This window comes from Somniosus microcephalus, chromosome 7 (assembly GCF_052327205.1).
Source record: "Somniosus microcephalus isolate GS21.2 chromosome 7, FLI_Smic_1.0, whole genome shotgun sequence".
NCBI classification, from domain to species: Eukaryota; Metazoa; Chordata; class Chondrichthyes; order Squaliformes; family Somniosidae; genus Somniosus; species Somniosus microcephalus.
In genome coordinates this window covers 78,016,923-78,039,329 of record NC_140993.1, presented here as the reverse complement: position 1 = coordinate 78,039,329, position 22,407 = coordinate 78,016,923, and the positions used below count along the sequence as shown (strand labels likewise).

Sequence of the window (22,407 nt, the reverse complement as noted above, 5' to 3'; positions counted from 1 at the left end):
TAGGTGATGGATTGAGTCAGGGAGGCTGGATGTACTTGACTACACACCCGTGGAATGTCACATCTGACTGAAATGCAGCAGGCAGAGATAAAGGCAAAGCAAAACCACTGTTACAATAAAGTGTGTTCTAAAATCAAGCTGTTCTCTTTTCATTCATTTTAGCAGGCCATTCAATTTATTTAAGTAATTGGGAATCATAAGGAAAGGATTAGTATAGAGACATTTTTTCAAGTGGGCTATTTATGGATCACATATTCATGTACAGGAAACTTTGTGCTATCCGGAAGTTGAATGTCTGGCAACTTTGATCTAACGGCAGAAATCAGCAGCCGTTTTGGTTAGGTTTTTTTTCTGCTTTTCACAGGCAGGCTCTGGAAAGCGTCTTTGTCGCTTAGCAACAGCTTCAGAGACGCTTCCAAGCCACGGGCCGAGTGTTTACAAGCTGTTGCTGAGCAACAGTGTTTGTGGTCAGATACTGCGATGAAAAGCTCCTATCTGATAACATTGACGCTGGTCTATCCGGAGCTTTTAAAAAAAACGGCAGTAGCTTGGTCCCATGGGTGCCGGATAGCACAAAGTTTCCTGTAATTGGTGTTCACAGAATCCCATTCTTGAAATTTTCCAAGAAGTCTGAAAGCGCTTGTTTTTTTTTGAGGGAGGAAGATGGCTGAAGGAGGATTTGGCTGTGATGTTACTCTATAATTGGGCACACAAATTCCTTGAAGTAAAAAGACCATATATATACACACATATACACGTATTTCCTACTATCCAGTTACAGGAGACTTTGGTTAATCCGGAGGTTGTATGTCCGGAAACCTCGATCTACCAGCAGAAATCAGGAGCTGTTCTGTTAGGTTGTTTTTCTTCTCGTGGCTTTTTTTTCTTCTCGTGGCTTTTTTTTCCAACAGTCAGGCTTTAAAAAGTCTCTCTGAAGCTGTTGCTAAGCTACAGAGACGCTTCCAAGGTACGGGCCGACTGTTTGAAGCTGTTGCTAAGCAACAGTGTTTGTTGTCAGATACGGAGATGAAAATCTCCGTATGCGTCAACATTAACTTTGTATGTCCGGCAGTTTTGATAGATCGGCAACAGCTCGGTCCTGTCGGTGCCAGATATAACAAAGTTTCCTGTAAAAGGGCAAAATATCCTGTGATCCTTGGATAGAGGCAAATTTCATTCTTTGTGAAAGGCAGCACTTTAGCTTGCCTATCAATAAAAGCTCATCGGATCACAGATCTATGGAAATGCCTCTCTTCCCTGTTATAGCAAACTTACAAACCACACCATAAACTGCAGTCCACCTGTACTCCTAAACTGGGTGGAATGCACTTATGCAGTTGTGAAAGGGGAAAAAGATTTTTTTTTTTTTAAATCCCTTATATAAAGCTCGGTTCAGGTAATGGTTCTAACAGGTTAGGTGGGACAGTTTGAAGCTTAGACAAATTATGAGGGAAAAAAACTCAACACAATCGGTGTTTAATTCAGTCCAAGTTCATAATGTTAAGGTAGAAACAATCTTTCACAGTGCTGTAGCACTTCAGTCAGGGCTTATGTTTTGACAAGCCTTACCTTCCTAATCGGTCAAAAACAGGTGCACTTGGTTTGCTGACATTGTTGAAAAACAGGTCTAGCTGAAATGCATGTGGCGAAGTCTCCCTGAAGAAAGTTATACAATTACAATTGTCAGGCAAAACACATTCTAATCCAGGGAGTTTACACCATAAACCTGAAGCAGTACTTTTTTCTGTTTGTGTGCATATACATCATTAAATAATTCAAAGTAAACTTTTCCCTTTGTGTTAGTCAAACAGCAATTTGATCAAAGATTATTACATGCCTGCACCTTATTTTAGATACAAACATATCTGTCAATTACATTCAAAGACTTAAACTGCTTTAAAGAAAGCATACGGCTATCCTCCACCCCCGCCCCCCACCTCACTTACCCATATGCTCTGCTGTCGGGCAAGCTATTGTGAGCTTTGACTCCAGGAGGAATGACACGAACTTCATTTATGTAAACCACACAAGGAAAGCGAACTACATCCACATGTGTGTTTTGCTATAAAATAAAATTACAGAAGAAAAAGCGTGTAAGTATGTTTTTTGAATTTAAATTCCAATTCTAAAATTTTACATAGGTACATTTTTCCACGTTGACATACTGGAGGTGTAAGATTTACACGTGCACAGAATGCGCACATTCCACTGTTCTCACACAATACATTGTAGGAAATCTGAAAATAAATGCTTGTGCCATCCAAATTTATTAATCTTTTGTATGAAATTGCTCTCTACTCTTCCTAGCGACCTGCATACAATTCTCCAGGCAACACACTGACTGACCAAGAGTCAGATGCTGTTGAGATAGCCTTTGGGACAAACATATGGGAGGCCTGGGAAACTGTCCCTCAGTTTCTTTCCTTACAAGGGGGGTATCTGGCCTTCACTTGACTTATCCCTGCAAAATGGCTGAGATGGAAACAATAATGCAAGGGAATGAAGGAGGTGGGGTAGCTCTGTTAATAAAGGATGAGATCAGTACAGTAGTGAGAAATGATCTTGACTTGGAAGATCAAGATGTAGAATCAGTTTGGGTGGAGATAAGAAATAATGGGTCAGAACTTCAGTCCCCACGGGTGAGTACACGCTGGGTACTCACGCATCGGCCCAACAAAAGTGCCGGTTTCGGCATGCACTGTGCATGCGCGGGAAACCGGGACTTCCGTTCCCTTAAAGGAAGGGGTTCACAGTTCGAACGCGTGCGCCGGAGAGGCAGCGCGTACGCCTGAAACAACCGTTTTTTTTGCAGGTTTTTCCGGGAGGGTAAGTCTCCAGCAGCTACGCTTATAAAAAGCAGTCGCAAGGCCTGCTTTTAACAAGCTAAGTGGTGAATTAAGTAAAATAAAAACAATTTTTTTCCACAGGTTTATTATTTTTAAATACTTTAAAGAAAGGTAAGTTTATTTTTAGCCCCATTAGAAACATTAATTAATTTTTCAAAAATTTAAATTGTTTAAAATAGTTATTTTATGTAATTTATAGTTATTTTTAAAATGTGATTTAAAAAAAAAATTATTTGAAGTTTTAGTTATGTTTTGGGGCTGAATTGTATTCATAGATTTGACAGGCGCTCCTGTCAAATCTATGAATAGAGATTCCCTGCTACGATTGGCTCTCCATGGCCCACGTGATCCCAGGGGACGCTTCGAACTAACTGCGCCCCTGGGATACGCAAGCACTGCGCGGCGGCAGTTGGAGCAGGCCCAGGATCGGAATCCCACACGGGCCCACAGCACAACGGCCGGTGCGCTAGGTAAGTGCAGGTTGGAGGCTTGCACCCGCGAGAAGCCTCCGACCCGAATTTCTGGGCCAATAAGGGAAAGAAGTCACTGCTGGGAGTATTTTATAGACCTAACAGTAGCTACACTGTGGGACAGAGTATAAATCAAGAAATAATGTGAGTCATAACGGCATAGGAGGCCGCCATTCGGCCCATCAAGTCCATGCCAGCTCTCTGTGGAGCAATTCAGTCAGTCCCATTCCCCCGCTCTATCCCCGTAGCCCTGCAAGTTTATTTCCCTCAAGTGCCTATCTAGTCTCCCCTGGAAAACATTGTGTCTCAGTTACCACCACTTTCGTTGGCAGCGAGTTCCAGGTCCTCACCACTCGCTGCATAAAAAAGTTTTTCCTCACACCCTCCCCTGTATCTCTTGCCCAAAACTTTAAATCTGTGTCCCCTAGTCCTTGTACCATCAATTAGTGGGAACAGCCTTTCCCAGTCTAGCCTATCCAAACCCGTCATAATCTTGTACACCTCTATCAAATCACCCCTCAACCTCCTTTGCTCTAATGAAAACAAATCCAGCTTCTCCAACCTGTCCTTGTAGCTGAGATCCCCCATCCCCAGAACCATTCTGGTAAATCTCCTCTGCACCCTCTCAAGGGCCTTCACATCCTTCCTAAAGTGTGGTGACCAGAACTGGACACAATACACCAGTTGTGGCCTAACCAGCGCTTTATAAAGGTTCAGTATAACTTCTCTACTTTTGTACTCAATACCTCTATTTATGAAGCCCAAGATCCCATATGCTTTGCTAACCACTCTCTCAATATGTTCCGCCACCTTCAGGGAACTATGCACATTAACTCCCAGGTCACTCTGTCCCTGCACATTCTTTAAAACTGTGCTATTAAGTGTATATTGCCTCTCCCTGCTCCTTCTGCCAAAATGCATCACCTCACACTTCTCTGTATTAAATTCCATCTGCCACTTGTCTGCACATTCTGCTAGCCTATGTCCTGCTGCTGCCGATTGGTATCATCCTCAGTTTGCCACACCCCCAAGTTTAGCATCATCAGCAAATTTAGAAATTCTACTCTGTATTCCAATATCCAGGTATATATTAAAAAGCAGTGGCCCCAGCACTGACCCTTGGGGAACACCACTGTCTACCATCCTCCAGCCTGAAAAACAGCCATTTACCACAACTCGCTGTTTTCTATCCTTAAGCCAATTCCTTATCCAAGCTGCCACTGACCCACCTCTTCCATGAGCCTCAATTTTGTTAACCAGCCTTCTTTGTGGTACTTTGTCACATGCCTTCCTAAAATTAATGTAGACAACATCCACTGCATTCCCTTCATCAATCCTCCCTGTTACTTCGTAAGGGGCTTGTAAGAAAGGTACTGCAACAATCATGGATTTTAATCTTCATATCGATTGGACAAATCAAATTGGCAACGGTAGCCTTGGGGACGAGTTCATAGAGTGTATTCAGGACAGTTACTTAGAACAATACGTTGTGGAACCAACCAGGCAACATGCTGTTTTAGATCTGGTAATGTGTAATAAGACAGGATTAATTAATGATCTGATAGTAAAGGATCCTCTAGGGAAGAGTGATCATAACATTCTGAGGGTGAGAAACTTGGGTCTGAAACTAGTGTCTTAAACTTAAATGAAGGCAATTACAAGGGTATGAAGACAGAGTTGGCTAAAGTGGACTGGGAAAATAGATTAAAAGGTAAGATGGTAGATAAGTAGTGGCAGACTTTTAAGGAGATATTTCATAACTCTCAACAAAGATATATTCCAGTGAGAAAGACTATAAGGATGAGCCATCCGTGGCTTACTAAGGAAGTTAAGGGGGGTATCAAATTGAAAGAAAAGGCATACAATGTTGTGAACATTCGTGGTAGGCCAGAGATTGGGAAATTTTTAGAAACTTGCAAAGGATGACTAAAAAAATAAGAGGGAGAAAAGAGATTATGAGAGTAAACTAACAAGAAATATAAAAACAGACAGTAAAAGCTTCTACAAGTATATAAAAAGGAAGAGAGTAGCTAAAGTAAACATTGGTCCCCTAGAGGATGAAACTGGGGAATTAATAATGGGAAACAAGGAAATGGCAGAGACTTTGAACAAATATTTTGTATCTGTCTTCACGGTAGAAGACACTAGAAGCATCCCAATAATAATGGAAAATCAAGGGGCAAAAGGGAGGGAGGAACTTAAAACAATAACTATCACGAGAGAAAAAGTACTAGGCAAACTAATGGGACTAAAGGCTGACAAGTCCCCTGGACCTGATGGCCGGCATCCTAGGGTCTTAAAAGAAGTGGCTGCCGTGATAGCGGATGCATTGGTTGTAATCTTCCAAAATTCTCTAGATTCTGGAAAGGTCCCAGCAGACTGGAAAACCACAAATGTAATGCCCATAGTCAAGAAAGGAGGGAAACAGAAAGCAGGAAACTACAGGCCAGTTAGCTTAACATCTGTCATTGGGAAAATGCTGGAATCCATTATTAAGGAAGTAGTAGCAGGACATTTAGAAAATCATAATAAAACCATGTTGACTCTGCTTGATTGTATGAAAGGGAAACAGTGTTTGACAAATTTATTAGAGTTCTTTGAGGATGTAAAGAGCAGGGTGGATAAAGGGGAAACAGTAGATGTAGTGTATTTGGATTTCCAAAAGGCATTCGATAAGGTGCCACATAAAAAGTTACTGCACAAGGTAAGAGCTCATGGTGTTGGGGGTAATATATTTGCATGGATAGAGGATTGGTTAACTAACAAGAAACAGAGAGTCGGGAAAAATGGGTCATTTTCAGGTTGGCAAACTAGTGGGGTGCCACAGGGATCAGTGCTGGGGTCTCAACTATTTACAATCTATATTAATGACTTGGATGAAGGGACTGAGTGTACTGTAGCCAAATTTGCTGATGATACAAAGATAGGTGGGTTAGCAAGTTGTGAGGAGGACACAAAGAGTCTGCAAAGGGATATAGATAGGTTAAGTGAGTGGGCAAAAATTTGGCAGATGGAGTATAATGTGGGAAAATGTGAGGTAATCCACTTTAGTAGGAAGAAAAGCAAAATATTATTTAAATGGAGAGAGACTACAGAATGCTGCGGTACACAGGGATCTGGGTGTCCTCGTACATGAAACACAAAAAGTTAGCATGCATGTACAGCAAGTAATTAGGAAGGCAAATGGAATGTTGACCTTTATTGCAAAGGGGTGTAGTATAAAAGTAGGGAGGTCTTGCTACAACTGTACAGGGCGTTGGTAAGACCACACCTAGAGTACTGCGTACAGTTTCGGTCTCCTTATATAAATAGGGATATACTTGCATTGGAGGCAGTTCAGAGAAGGTTCACTAGGTTTGATTCCTGGGATGGAGGAGTTGTCTTATGAGGAAAGGTCGAGCAGGTTGGGCCTATACTCATTGGAGTTTAGAAGAATGAGAGGTGATCTTATTGAAACATATAAAATTCTGAGGGGGCTTGACAGGGTAGATGCTGAGAGGATGTTTCCCCTCATGGGGGAATCTAGAACGAGGGGTCGTAGTTCAGAATAAGGGGTCGCCCATTTAAGACGGAAATGAGCAGGAATTTCTTCTCTCAGAGGGTCATGAATCTTTGGAATTCTCTACCCCAGAGAGCTGTGGAGGCTGAGTCATTGAATATATTCAAGGCGGAGACAGACAGCTTTTTGAACTACAGGGGAGTCAAGGGTTATGGGGAACAGGCAGAAAAGCAGAGTTGAGGCCAAGATCAGATCAGCCATGATCTTATTGAATGGTGGAGCAGGCTAGAAGGGCCGAATGGCCTACTCCTACTCCTTATGTTCTTTCTTAACCCTATACCTCACCATTCCTTAGTGCCCTGAGCAGTTACCCCAAGATTTGGACATATTTAGAACCTGACTAAGCAACACAAACTGAAATGCCCGAAGTTCGATCCCAGACCTATACTGAGTTAGCTGCTCTCCACTTGGAGAGGGGTACAGTCTTCATTGTCCCTGAGTTAGAGAAGACATTTGGCCAGTGTTCCCACTCTTTGTTTACTATCCAGTCACTCTTGCTGGAAGTGTGGTGTGTGGGTGTCAGATGAGAATACAATCAGGCTCAGCTGTAATGTTAAAAAGTCTGCCAGCACTCTGTCAAGACTTACAACTGAGTACTTGGGCTACTGAAGGTGACCAGTGTTCAAAGAATTGTACTTGAAGATTAAGCTATTAAGCTTTGGGCTGGGGGAGGAGGAAAAGATGACTGTCCAGGAAACAAAGTATGAGCTGAAATATTTGTGGATAGTTCAGCTGAACAACTGTGATAACAGATGCAACGTCTATTTGGTTACCAAAGTTTTGACTCAGTTGTGTGATCACCCATAATTGAAAAGTCCCATACTCATGATCTAATCTTACAGGTAAAATGGACACTTGGACAAGGTACAATGGGAAAGACTACTGCTGTCCCAAGGAATCAAATACCAGAATGAGTAACCACTCTGGTGAGGAAGGAATAATGGGAGTAAACATGGGGGAAAAAAATGATAATTGTGGTTTTTTAAAATAAAAGTAAGTTGAAGACACATTTTCAAAAAGCACATTCTATATGCCCAAGTGACAAAGACTGAATAGAAATACGATTTAGGTCTTCAAGATGCTGAGAACGCTGGATAATTTAAACAAGCTCTTTGACTTAAGCTGTAAGCACAAAACTAGATGCCATGGGTTTGAAATTAACAACCCTGAAGTGAGATCACAGATTAAAAGAAACTTTTTACTCAGTGATGGATAGATAGAACAGATTCAATAAAAACAGCTGAGGCTGAATTGGTTAACTCCTTCAAAAAGGAACTGAATTTCTAGTTGGGCACATTACTGGCGAGTATACTGATATGTACAAATTGAGCTGATAAATTGCCAGTGATCCTCCTGTGATTTGGGGGAGAATGTTTAATAGAACACACAAAGCCATTGGTGAATTGTGGAGGTGCAAAGGTGGAAGGATATTATGAAGTTTTAAATGGTGACCGTAATATGATAGAATTTCACATTAATTTTGAGAGTGACTTGCCTAAGTCCGAAACTAGAGTCTTAAACTTAAATAAAGCCAATTACATAGGTATGATGAGGGGCAAGTTGGCTACGGTAGATTGGAAAAATAGATTAAAAGGTATGGCGGTAGATAAGCAGTGGCTAGCATTTAAAGAAATATTTCATAATTCTCAACAAAAATACATTCCATTGAGAAACAAAAACTCCACGTGAGAAGTGATCCAACTGTGGCTAACTAAAGAAGTTAAGGATAGCATTAGATTGAAAGAAGAAGCTTATAATGTTGCAAATAATAATAGTAAGCCTGAGGATTGGGAGAGTTTCAGAAACCAGCAAAGGTTAATCAAAAATTTATAAAAAGGTAAAAAAATAGAATGAGAGAAAACTAGCAAGAAATATAAAATCAGATTGTAAGAGTTTCTACAAGTATGTAAAAAGGAAAAGAGTAGCAAAAGTAAACGTTGGTCTCTTAGAGGCTGAGACAGGAGACATTATTATGGAGAATAAGGAAATGACAGAAATGCTGAACAAATATTTTGTATCTGTCTTCACAGTAGAAGACACAAAAAGCATACCAAAAATGGTGGGGAACCAAGGGTCCAATGAGGGCGAGGAACTTAACGTAATTAATATAAGTAGAGAAAAAGTACTAGAGAAACTAATGGGACTAAAAGCCGACAAACCCCTGGACCTGACGGCCTACACCCTAGGGTTCTAAAAGAGGTGGCTGAAGAAATAGTGGATGCATTGGTTTTGATCTTCCAAAATTCCCTAGATTCTAGAATGGTCCCAGCGAATTGGAAGGTCGCAAATGTAACACCGCTATTCAAGAAAGGAGGGAGAGCAAAAACAGGGAACGACAGGCCAGTTAGCCTGACATCAGTCGTCGGGAAAATGCTGGAATCCATTGTTAAGGAAGTGGTATCAAGTCACTTATAAAATCATTCCATGATTAGGCAGAGTCAACATGGTTTTATGAAAGGGAAATCGTGTTTGACAAACTTAGAGTTTTTTGAGGATGTAACGAGCAGGGTAGATGGGGGAACCAGTGGATGTAGTATATTTGGATTTCCAAAAGGCATTCGATAAGGTGCCACATAAAAGGTTATTACACAAAATTAGGGCTCATGTGGTTGGGGGTAATATAGTAGCATGGATAGAGGATTGGTTAACGGACAGAAAAGAGAGACTAGGGATAAACAGATCTTTTTCAGGTTGGCAGGCTGTAACTAGTGGGGTGCTGCAAGGATCAGTGTCGGGGCCTCAGCTATTTACAATCTATATTAATGACCTAGATGAAGGGACCGAGTGTAATGTATCCAAGTTTGCTGATGATACAAAGCTGCGTGCGACAGTAAGCTGTGAGGCAAACACCAAGAGTCTGCAAAGGGATATAGATAGACTAAGTGAGTGGGCAGTAAGGTGGCAGATGGAGTATAATGTAGGGAAATGTGAGGTTATTCACTTTGGTAGGAAGAAACAAAAAACAGACTTTTTTTTTATATAAACGGTGAGAAACTTTCAAATGTTGGTGTTCAGAGAGATTTGGGTGTCCTCATGCAAGAAACACAAAGCTAGCATGCAGGTACAGCAAGCAATAAGGAAGGCAAATGGCATGTTGGCCTTTATTGCAAGGGGGTTAGAGTATAAGAGTAAGGAAGTCTTGTTACAATTGTGCAGGGCCTTGGTGAGACCACACCTGGAGTACTGTGCACAGTTTTGGTCTCCTTATCTAAGGATATACATGCCTTGGAGGCGGTGCAACGAAGGTTCACTAGATCGATCCCTGGGATGAGAGAGCTGTCCTATGATGAAAGATTGTGTAGAATGGGCCTATACTCTCTGGAGTTTAGAAGAATGAGAGGTGATCTCATTAAAACATACAAGATTCTGAAGGGGATTGACAGGGTAGATGCTGAGAGGTTGTTTCCCCTGGCTAGAGTGTCTAGAACTAGGGGGCATAGTCTCAGGATAAGGGGTCGGCCATTTAAGACTGAGATGAGGAGGAATTTCTTCACTCAGAGGGTTGTGAATCTTTGGAATTCTCTGCCCCAGAGGGCTGTGAATGCCGAGTCTTTTGAGTATATTCAAAGCTGAGAGAGATAGATTTTTGGACTCTAGGGGAATCAAGGGATATGGTGATTGGGTGGGAAAGTGGAGTTGAAGTCGATGATCAGCCACGATCTTATTGAATGGTGGAGTAGGCTTGGAGGGGCCGTATGGCCTACTCCTGCCCTTATTTCTTATGAGGATCAGGGATTATTTATACAAAACATTCCCTCACAAAATTGCAACTTAAAAATAATTGTTAACACACATCTTTTTCTGTTGTATCAACCTACAGGACAAATAAAGTGGGATTGCACAGCACTGCAGCTCTGAGGCATTAGTGCTGAACTGCTTTTTGAAGTGATTCTGCAATATAAAAATGCGATTCATTATTTAATCTCCTGCTTCCAGCACACTGATTCCCGCCGAGTCAAATCAAGTACTCACTAGTGCCATTTGAAAGCATATAATGTCCCCCACCCAACATGAAACTGGAAATCTCCACAAGGGCTCGACATTGTGCTGGCAAGGGAGATAAATAATTATAAATCACAAAAGTATAATTCGAGGGAGGATATTTTATATTACAGTGGCATACACTTTCCCTTAAAGAACAAAGCATTTCACTTATAAATAAGCCATCTAGTGATTGCGCAGTCCAGTAATTTTGCAATCTTTTGATTTGGATGTCATGCAAATTTACTCATCTAACTCTGTACATTAGTTTGTCAGTTTGTACTGTATTGCAAAGTAGATAAGAGTAATTTACTGGTACTACCAAACATAGGCCCAGAATTTTCTGGAGCGGGGCATCTCATGGCGTGCCCGGTTTTTCTTTTTCCTGCACCTTTCAGCTCAAAAATGTTTTTCCCCACAAAGTTGCTGAAAGTGCGGGCTGATAACGGTGCAGTGAGGGTAACAGGGCATCTGAGACCCTGGTGATTAACAGGACATAACAGTATATGTCCTTAACCAATGAGATTTAAGGATTGAGAAATAATCAGAGGGAGGACTGAGAAAGAGGGCGATTTAGAGTGTGTGAATTCAATGTCAAAATCAGGTAGAGAAAGAGAAATAGAGGGGGAAAGCAAGACTGGATGAAGAGAGAGAGCGATAGAGACAGAAAGGAAAAGAAAGAAAAACATTCGAACATTTGATATTTTTAAAATCTCCAAAGCAACTCATTACTTGAAGGAATAAGACTCCACACTCCACACTTTTAATTGTTCACTTTCTAGGCGAGAGAGATTGATTGGCAATCATTAACAATTATCACATCGTCAAAAGGGTATTAACGCTATTAATTACTAGGCTTAGCTTTCTGTGGCCCATTTAATGGGCAATTAATGTGCAAATACAGCAACTGCATGAAAATCATGTGGTGGTTAAGGGCGTGATGCCATTTACGCGAAGCTAACGACGGAGCGGCACAAATCAACCAGTAGCTTGTGGCGATTTGCAATTCACAAGATATCTCTTCCTCGCCACAAGCTGCTGGCCAATTTGCCAACAATTTGCCCATTAATAATGGCGTGCATCTCGTTCGTTCACATGCCATTATTTTTCAGAAAATTCTGGGCAATAATTTTTTGACTCAATGGCAGGAAATAGAAACCTCCAATAAATACTAGAGTTTTTTTCTGAAAAACTCTACATCGTCTTAAAGTATTTCTGTAACTTAAAATGGTGTAATGCCGTAAAATGGAACCCAAGTTACCTATATTTATTACTAATATTTTATCAGTGTTAACTCCCAAACTCAGTCAAATCTGCTCCATGCTGAATGTTACTCACCAATTATGTGCAAATAGGATTCGCGTTCAATAAATCAACCACTCTTGCCCAGAACAAACTAAACAGTGAATAAACGCAGTATTGTCAGATGAAGAGAGTGTTAGCATAGATCTAGGGATCAAACCCGAGTTACCTGAACACTATAGGAGATGTAATTTTAACATCTCCAGACAAAGGAAGAAGAGAAAGTATTTATTAAGATCCCTGCAAAGAAATGCACATTTGACATTAGGTGCAGGCTCAGCCTGCTGACACCCAGTGTCCAGGGTCACACATGAAGAATGACCACTTATGTAATGGACCACAGTGCCCTAGCATGTCACCATCAGGAGAGCAAATGGCAAAAGTTAAAATGTCTGCATATAATGGAAACATCCAGCTAAAAAAAATGTGGGGGGTGGAATTTTTGTACTGAGTGACTTAAGCTACAACATACTCCAATACTTTTTCCTTGCTTCCCATTATTTTCTCTTCGTCCTCCTAAGGCATCGACTCCTTGTTAGGTTCTCCGGGCACTGGATGCCATCAGCTACCTCTCCCATTTCAGCATTGCGTGTCAGCACACTATCTGACTGCAGAAGACAACTGAGCTTCATCCTGCCCTCACCCATACACTCCCAACAAGGGGTGCTGGATAACAAGAATGCTGGCCATTTTTCACCTACCTAATCCAAGGGCAATGATGCCAATCCTGCCACCGCACCATAGATTGGATAGGCAGTTGAAGGGATATGGGAACAAGATGGGTAAATGTGATTAGAACTATTTGCTCGCATAGAGGGTAAGTTTCCGTATTGTATTTCTATGCATCAGCTAATTCAGCATAGACTGAGGATCTAACATGAGCCCTTCAATATGGCTCAAGTACTCACTGCCTTAGCAGCTGAGCCATCAAGGGAGTAGCACACTGTAACTGCAATTCAGCCAGATACAGCAGACAATTGTCATCAAGTTAATTACCATTTCCCACATGATCTAATTCATCTGGAATAGTCCACAACAAAATTCTAAATATATTAGGAATAATTGCCAATGGTACAGTTTCTAAAATATTTCACATTTTAGAAAATTTTTCATTATATAGCGCTATAATTTGACAGAACGTTCAAAGGAAATCAAATACATTAAACAAACCACAACCAAATACTGTATACTGATCATTTTCTTTTGGGTTACCTGGGTGTTTGACATGCAGAGAAATCCATTACCATGTTTAAGAGTCTCCAAACCATGTTATTGAGAACAGTAGTTTCGGTTTGCATAATATAAAGTACAGTACACTTACTCCCCAAAGGGATATATGCCATTTATCCAAGTCCAGAGAAATCTGGCACAGTTTAGTTCACCAAAGATGTGCTACTGCTGTTTGTCAGGATCACCCTTTGTGTTAGAACATTGGCTCTCAGTGCTCTCTGGAGCTAACTAGGAACAAAATCTCTGTCCTCAGAGATAGATCTATCCCTCCAGGTTCCATTAATGAGCCATGCCAGCTGGTCAACCATCAACAGTACCCTGGTGTACTGCAGGCCCACCTGACATAAGATTACCTAGTCTGCCACAGAGTGTTTTTTTCCCCAGCAATCTTGTGTTTTATTTGTTTCAGCTCAGACATTAATAACTTCCGTGTCGGTAAAACTTTAGGTTTCTCTTGGTTCCAAGCTTCCATTGTGGCGTCCTGGAGCCACCTTGACTCCAAAAAGATGTCATTTATCTCCTCTTCGTCTCTCTCCATCTGCTCCCCAATCCCACACAAAAAAAGCTATTGCTCATACATAATTGGATGCGCTGGTGAAAAATAGGAACTTTAGAGCTAAAAGTACTTCAGTTAGCAGGAATGAACTAAATGCATGTATACTAAAAACTGATTATTTGAATTGAAATTCCTATATACAAAACATTACAAGAATGTCGCAATGCAAAAATACATTGGGTCACAGCAGTCTACGGAATTTAAAACAATTAAAATAAGATTCCTTTATATTACTTAGGTTGAATTTGGGAGAGCTTTGGTCTTTGTAACCTCTCTACAGGAAACTTTCGATTAACCGGCACCTAAATAACCAGAAATTTCGGTTAACCGGCAAAATTCAGGAGTAGGTTCAGGTAACTTTTATTACTTGCTTTCCTCCATGTGTTGCTGTGCAAGGGTGTGGCTGCAGCTGTTGCTAAGCTACAGAGACGCTTGCAACTTGTGGCCATTGTTTTGAAGCTAGGGTTTGTTGCTTTATACGGAGCTCTCAGCTCCGTATCTTTTACTATAGCGTTTGGTTATCCGGAATTTATGATGAACCGGCACCACGTCGGTCCCGTCCGTGCCGGATAAAAAAAAGTTTCCTGTACCTTACACAGAGCAACCATGACAAATAGGTGTTCCACATGTACAACCCAAATGCATTCTGATGTCATCAACCAACAGCTGGTGCAATAAAATGCGTTGTTATGACATCATCACTATGTCAACATCTACATAGTGGCATCATGCCATGATGTCAGCAAGAGGCATTCGGAAACAGTGCTAATCTCGGTGCAGTGCTTTTAGTGACAAGAGTTCGACCAGTGGTAAGCATATGGCAAGTGAAAAACGGGTCTTCCTGGCTGATCATCTAACAAAATCCAGCCTCTTACATCATTCCAACGAAGCTCAACATAAGCTCGAGGAACAGCACCTCATCTTTCGATTAGGCACTTTACAGCCTTCCGGACTCAACATCGAGTTCAACAATTTCAGATCATAACCTCTGCCCCCATTTTTTCCAGATGGCAGCTGTTGATGATTCTGCTATTCCCATTTACACCACTTCTAGACACATCTTTTATTTCTTTTTGTCCCATTACCATCTCCTTTTGCTTTGTACAATCATACCTTTTGCCATTTAATCTCTCCTGCCTTCCACCCTATCACAGACCTTACCTTTTGTTCTTTCCTCCCCTCCCCCATTTCCCTGCCTCTGCACTTGCTTAAAATCTGTTACATCTCTAACTTTTTCCAGTTCTTGAAAGATCATCAACCTGAAACGTTAACTCTGTTTCTCTGAGTATTCCCAACAACAGCAACAAATATTTTAATCGAGTTTACCCATCTTTTCAGGCAGTTTGGTGTCTGCTTTCTACAAGGAAAACAGTAGTCCTAAATGGGAAGCCAGTCTTTTTTTTAATTAGTTCATGGGATGTGGATGTCACTGGTAAGGTCAGCATTTATTGCCCATCCCTAATTGCCCTCGAGAAGATAGTGGTGATCCGCCTTCTTGAACCACAGACGGCAGTTAAGACATTGCTGTGGGTCTGGAATCACATATAGGCCAGACCAGGTAAGGGTGGCAGATTTCCTTCCCTAAAGTACATTAGTGAACCAGATGGGTTTTTACGACAATCGGTAGTTTCATGGACACATTACTGATACTAGTTTTTTATTCCAGATTTATTTAATTAACTGAATTTAAATTACCCAGCTGCTGTGATGGGATCTGAACTCATGTCTCTGGATCATTAGTCCAGTAACACAACTACTGTGCTCCCAAACCCAAATTGCAGGTTTTTTTTTTTTTTTTTTTTATAAATACAGCGCTGTATTTTTCAAACAAATACTCAAGAATAAGGCTACTGTAGAGCATTTTCTTGAAGTCTTGAGGTGGCTTGAAATTAGCAAGAGCCTGCTAAGCCCATGTGATTTATTTAGCAATAAATGAGTGAATGCATTCCAATGACAATTTGCATTCACTGCAATAAAGTGAGAAGACACCATGTTCTGAGGAAGGATCTTACACCCAAAACGTGAACCTGTCTTTTTTCTTTACAGGCGCTTCTTTACCCCATTGTGTATTTCCCACATTGGTGATTTTATTTCTGATTTCTTGGATTTCCAATTTTTTAAATTTACATTCACTGCAGTTTTACATTTACACAGTTCTTACAGACATTGTATGTAAATTAAAAGCCTACATCCCTACAATTTGGAACTGAAGTCAGCAGTGATCATCAAAATCAAGTAAAGAGCTGCAATTTAAATGTTTTATTTTTTGGATACTGTAATAACCTGAGACTTAATGATATTTCATGTGATAGCTTATGGGGCTGGATCTTCCGACTGGGGGCCCATCTCTGATGGAGTGGGACCATCGCCTGCTTCAGAGATGTCCCTTGACCTCGCCGTATTTCCAGTGCCAGGGTCATTCACAAACAGGAGATGAGTCTCCTTACCTCCCCCAGCAGGCTGGGGGAGTACTTTCTGCTGCAAGCCTCAGGGGCCTGGTTCAGGAGGAGGAAGGTGGCAGACACCAAACTGCCTGAAAAGATGGGTAAATTTGATTAAAATATTTGGTGCTGTTGTTGAGGACTGTGCACAGCCATCCTCAGGCCATTAGAACAAGCCCTTTGACAATTCTTCCTCTAGGCCCCTCATCACCAACCTGTGAACACTGGGACCCAGGCAACTCTAGCAATCATCAGGGAAAACAGTAGAGGTTGTATTTTCCTCATTTTAATCTAATTTGCATGTGCTTGCCCAAATACAGGTATGCATATTAGATTGCTGGATCTGCCACTGGAAAATGGGGTGGGGCAAGAAGTTAGGGGTGTGGCACACTGCATTCCCAAGCAGGTTTCTGCCCATCCACTGAAAAATCACCAATGGCCTGGAAGAAATTTTTATTTTTCCTCTCATTTTTGAAGTTATCTTTAGTCACTGGTCCACCTGGCCTAGCCGCCTCAGCTGCCTACAAGGGAGGGCTAAACAGCAGATTTTCTCTTCCCCTTGCAGGGTGACACTGCAGACTCTATGGAGTGCAACTTAAATTGAGTGTTCAGTGCAGTGCAGGGGAAACATCAAACCTATACCTCGACCTTCAAGAGTAACAAATTAGCTTATAAGCGATCAAGAGGACACTCTGGAATTGACACAGTCCAAGAAAGTCTCAAGTTCAAACACTGCCCTGTGCGAAATTAACCAATCTCAGCCAAAACTTTCAGCCGAACCATAATTTGCTTCAGCATCCCTGGGCTAGGAGCCCAAAATTCAGCCAGGATTTCCATTCAATCACCTTCCAAACTCCTGCTGAAAAAGTATATACTTGAGACGGGGTCAGGATCAGACTCAATTCTAATATCCCTTCCCCAGAACAGCCTGGTATTCTCTTGTCTAGGCTCACACAAAGACTAGCCACTTGGACAAGGTTCTGAAGAACTACCAGCACCCAAGCTCCAATTTAAATCAGCATCTTCAGCAAGAAAATGTGATTAAAAAAAGATACTGTAGCTAAGTTAAGTCAACAAATTACACCTGGACAGTTGCAATTCATATTACAACCCTCTGCTGAATAATTTTACAACTCATCATTTTATTCTCCTGTATTATGCAAAAAAATGAAACCCAATTTTCACCGCAAATCAAGCCTTGTTGTACAATTTAACTTCAGTTCAAATCATGTGGTTTTATTATGAAAGTCTGTCATTTGCTGCTGTGCACGGTCAACCAGATGCAATTTTAAAGTGCTGAAATTTGAGTGACACCACCACTGTACAAAACAATAAACAACAAAGTTTACTTAAATGATCATTAACTTTGACAGGTCAGCATCATTTTTGTCCAGTACTTTAACAGGAGAATTTACTCATTTATTTTAATATAAAGGAATTCCATTCAGACATATTAAGCATCCATGCACTAATCTCCCCACAGCATAATTTCAAGAACTTGGTTATCCTGTAAATGTTTCTAGACAAATTCTAAATCAGGCATAATGCAACTATAAAAACAAACCAAACATCTATTTTTAACATGGCAAATATAGGCAGCTACAAACTACTCAGTTACAAAACTTCTAAGGCAATTGTAATCAGAAGTATTGCTGATCTATATAAAGGTAGTCTCCTTCAACTTCCAGTCTTGCCCTTTGCACCTTAACTAATAAAGTCTAACTCCTGCAGAATGCAAACAGGTCAGCTAAAATAGCTTAAAATATCGCTTATTTTGAAGTCAGTGTCAAAAAACGTAGCTCCAAATGTTTAACGGTTTGCAATCTACGCGGCTCACTCATGTTCATCATTGGACATATCCTTGCACAGGAACAGCTAGCAGTTTCCTCAGATCAAATGAAACTACGTTAAAATTCAGTTGCAAGACACTGAGCAATCGGCTCTCGAATCTGTTTCTGGTTTGAACGGGGGAAGTATGGGGGCGGTGACCATCATTTCACCAGAAACAAAACATAAACAGGCCCCGAGGGGGGTAAGGGACACCAGCACGCGGGAGCTGCAGCTCGTGCTGTGCGACCCTCACCCTGGCCCGGACCCCCGGCGAGGGGTGTGGAGAAAGAGGAAAGCGCTGCAGTCGATTTGCGGCCCCAGCCCGATCCCAATATCTCCGCTGTTCAAGGCCCAGCCCAGGCTGCAGCACCCGGGACACCATTACAATGGCAGCTGCGGCAGTAGACCCCAAGCAGGCGTGACAATCAAAGCGGATCCCGCTGACTGACTCAAGTACCGGACTTTACCTCGGAGTTCGGGTGTTTGAACGTGTCTAAAAACAGCAGCTCTGCCGCTGCGTCCGCCATGATTCCTCGGCGCGTCACTTCCGTTACAGCTACTTCCGGCTGCCCCCGCGCGGCTCCGTGTGTGTGTGCACGGCGCATGCTCGGAGCGGCTGGCGCATGGTCGGGTCGGTTGTTGATTTCGTCCCGTCAAAGTCATGGAGTCGCCGTCATATTCTTCAGTGACCAACGTTTGTCAACCAAAGTGTGTCATTGTTGATGAGTGAGATTTAACAGGTTCTGTTAATTGGATGCTTCTTGTTATCAGTGTGAGGTTACAACTTGTTGTGGAAGAAAGAGACCAAAGTGCCATTTGACCCTTCTCAGCGCCATCCCAAAAGGTGCCTAGGCTGAAGTTAGCATCCACTAAGACTCTCAAGAACCTTTATAAATCAAAAATTGGAACAGATGGCCTCTATCTCTGATAAAGATATTTTGGTGGTGGAGGCAGATTCAATCGTGGATTTCAAAAGGGAATTGGATAAGAAAGGGCGGGGGAGTGGGACTAGCTGACGTGCTCTTGCAGAGAGCCGGCACAGTCTCAACAGGCCGAATGGCCTCCCACTGTGCTGTAACCATTCTATGATTCCTTCTTGGGTCAAGCAAAGCTATAATACCACATTTGGGGACATTCTCCACCATCTCCCATTGTTCAAGATGATGGGTAGAGAGGACTAAATCACCAGATGGTCTGCCAACAATACAATATCATCTGTGAAAAGGAGTCATAGAGTCATAGAGTTTTACAGCACAGAAAGAGGCCCTTCGGCCCATCGTGTCTGCGCCGCCCATCCATCCCTGTCCAGTCTAATCCCATTTTCCAGCATTTGGTCCATAGCCTTGTATGCAATGGCATTTCAAGTGCTCATCCAAATGCTTCTTGAATGTTGTGAGGGTTCCTGCCTCTACCACCCTTTCAGGCATTGAGTTCCACATTCCAACCACCCTCTGGGTGAAAAAGTTCCTCCTCAAATCCCCTCTAAATCTCCTGCCCCTTACCCTGAATCTATGCCCCCTTGTTATTGACCCCCCCCACTAAGGGGAAAAGTTCCTCTTTATCTACCCTATCTATGCCCCTCATCATTTTGTACACCTCAATCAGGTCCCCCCTCAGCCTTCTCTGCTCCAAGGAAAACAACCCCAGCCTGTCCAGCCTCTCTTCATAGCTGAGGCGCTCCATCCCAGGTAACATCCTGGTGAATCTTCTCTGCACCCTCTCCAAAGCAATCACATCCTTCCTATAGTGAGGCGACCAGAACTGCACACAGTACTCCAGCTGTGGCCTCACCAGCGTTTTGTACAGCTCCATCATAACCTCCCTGCTCTTATATTCTATGCCTCGGCTAATGAAGGCAAGTATCCCATATGCCTTTTTAACCACCTTATCTACCTGCTCCGCTGCCTTCAGGGATCTATATACATGTACACCAAGGTCCCTCTGACCCTCTGTACTTCCTAGGGTCCTACCACTCATTGTGTATTCCCTTGCCTTATTTGTCTGTCCAAAATGCATCACCTCGCACTTTTCAGGGTTAAATTCCATTTGCCACTTTTCCGCCCATCTGACCAACCCGTTTATATCGTCCTGTAGCCGGAGGCTTTCCTCCTCGCAATTTACCACCCCACCAATTTTCGTGTCATCTGCGAACTTACTGATCATACCTTTTACATTCTCATCCAAATCATTTATGTAGATCACGAACAACAAGGGACCCAGCACCGATCCCTGAGGTACCCCACTGGACACAGGCTTCCAGTCACAAAAGCAACCTTCAACCATCACCCTCTGCCTCCTGCCACTCAGCCAGCTTAGGATCCAACGCGCCAAGGCACCCTGGATCCCATGGGCTCTTACCTTCTTAACCAGTCTCCTATGCGGGACTTTGTCAAAAGCTTTACTGAAGTCCATGTAAACCACATCCACAGCATTTCCCTCATCCACCCCACTCGTCACCCCCTCGAAAAATTCGATCAGATTTGTCAGACATGATTTACCCTTGACAAAGCCATGCTGACTATCCCCGATTAATCCTTGCCTCTCCAAGTGGAGATTCATTTTGTCCCTCAGAATTTTTTCCAATAATTTCCCCACCACAGATGTTAGACTCACTGGCCTGTAATTCCCTGGTTTATCCCTGCTACCCTTCTTGAATAATGGTACTACGTTAGCTGTTCTCCAGTCCTCTGGTACATCCCCTGTGGCCAGAGAGGTTCTGAAAATTAGTGTCAGAGCCCCTGCAATCTCCTCCTTTGCCTCCCACAGCAGCCTGGGATACATCTCGTCCGGGCCTGGGGATTTATCCACTTTTTGGCCTGCTAAAACCGCTAGCACCTCTTCCCTCTCGATGCTAATATGTTCAAGTATGTCACAGTCCCCTTGCACTACTTTCAAAAATGTCCAGAATAGACAATACAAGTCCACCCTTGGAATGCCATCCAACAAATAATTGATGAAGATATTGAATAAGATGAGTGATATGGGACAACTGCTCCTCTGGGAGAGATATCTAAGTGACTGTCTCATTTTTTGAAGCTGAATACACATTGCAGATGAGATGTTAAACCGAGGCTCCGTCTGCTCTCTCAGGTGGATGTAAAAGATCCCATGTTACTATTTCAAAGAGCAGGGGAGTTATCCCCAGTGTCTTGGCCAATATTTATCTCTCAACATCACTAAAAAACAGTATCTGGTCATTATCACATTGCTGTTTGTGGGAGCTTGCTGTGCGCTAATTTGCTGCCTCGTTTCCTGCATTATAACCGTGACTACAATTCAAAAGTACTTCATTGGCTGTAAAGCGCTTTGGAACATCCTGAGGTCATGAAAGACGCTATATAAATGCAAGTCTTCTATAAATCCCAAATTTGCCCATGTATTCCAATAGCTCCCAGTTTCTCCATGGGAGCTGCATGAAGCACTCAAAAATATTTTTGTTAGTTAAGGGATATGGAACCAAGGCAGGTAAATGGAATTGAGGTACAGATCAGCCATGATCTAATTGAATGGTGGAACAAGCTCAAGAGGCTGAATGGCCTACTCCTGTTCCTACGTTCATCATAAACATAGATGAAAACAACATAAGTGTGTTTCCCCTGAGCTATGCCGTTCTCTGTAATCTTGAACAAAGTCACATCCCAAGGAGCAGGTTGGTGCTTGAGGTTGGAAAAGCTCGAGTCAGAACACCACGCTGGTGTGGTAATTTACATCCTTGATGTCGACCTTTTTTCTTCGATAAGGCTCCTGGACCACTGGAACCTGCACCAAATTGCCAGTTTTTCATGCTTTCCCTTTTACCTGCCTATCCCCATGCTTTTCACACATAATCTATGTCTTATATATGTCTTTCATTTCTCTCATTATGCTTCCTATTGTCTCATGCTTATATGACTTCTGCCAATTAACCATTTCCTGTATTCCATTTTTAAGCACTTCACAATTTCTAAATTTGCAGACGACACCAAATTCGAGGATGTAGCTAATAGAAAGGAAGAATGCAACAAAATACAATAATAAACTTGCAGAATGGGAGTTTAATTGCAAATAAATTTCAATATAGATAAGTGTGAGGTGGTCACCACATACTGCTTGGATAATAAGAGACTAAATGGGATTGAGGAGCAAAGGTATCTAGGGGTACAGATACACAAATCACTAAAAGTAGTGACACAGGTTAATAAGGCCATTAAAA

General features: G+C 42.1%; 1 protein-coding gene across 2 annotated transcripts in view; it reads right to left on the bottom strand.

Annotated features, from left to right (window-relative positions):
- virma (vir like m6A methyltransferase associated) overlaps nucleotides 1-18,837 on the bottom strand; it is a 114,742-nt gene extending 95,905 nt beyond the window's left edge. For both annotated transcript variants that reach the window (XM_085992647.1, XM_085992648.1), the window contains exons 1-3: nucleotides 18,683-18,837; nucleotides 1,947-2,062; nucleotides 1,570-1,656 (exon numbers count right to left, since the gene is read on the bottom strand). In XM_085992647.1, coding sequence (XP_085848773.1) covers nucleotides 1,570-1,656; nucleotides 1,947-2,062; nucleotides 18,683-18,820 — 341 coding nt within the window. In that variant the 5' untranslated portion in view covers nucleotides 18,821-18,837. The remainder of the gene's footprint in view (nucleotides 1-1,569; nucleotides 1,657-1,946; nucleotides 2,063-18,682) is intronic.
- Between the last annotated feature and the right edge of the window lie 3,570 nt (nucleotides 18,838-22,407).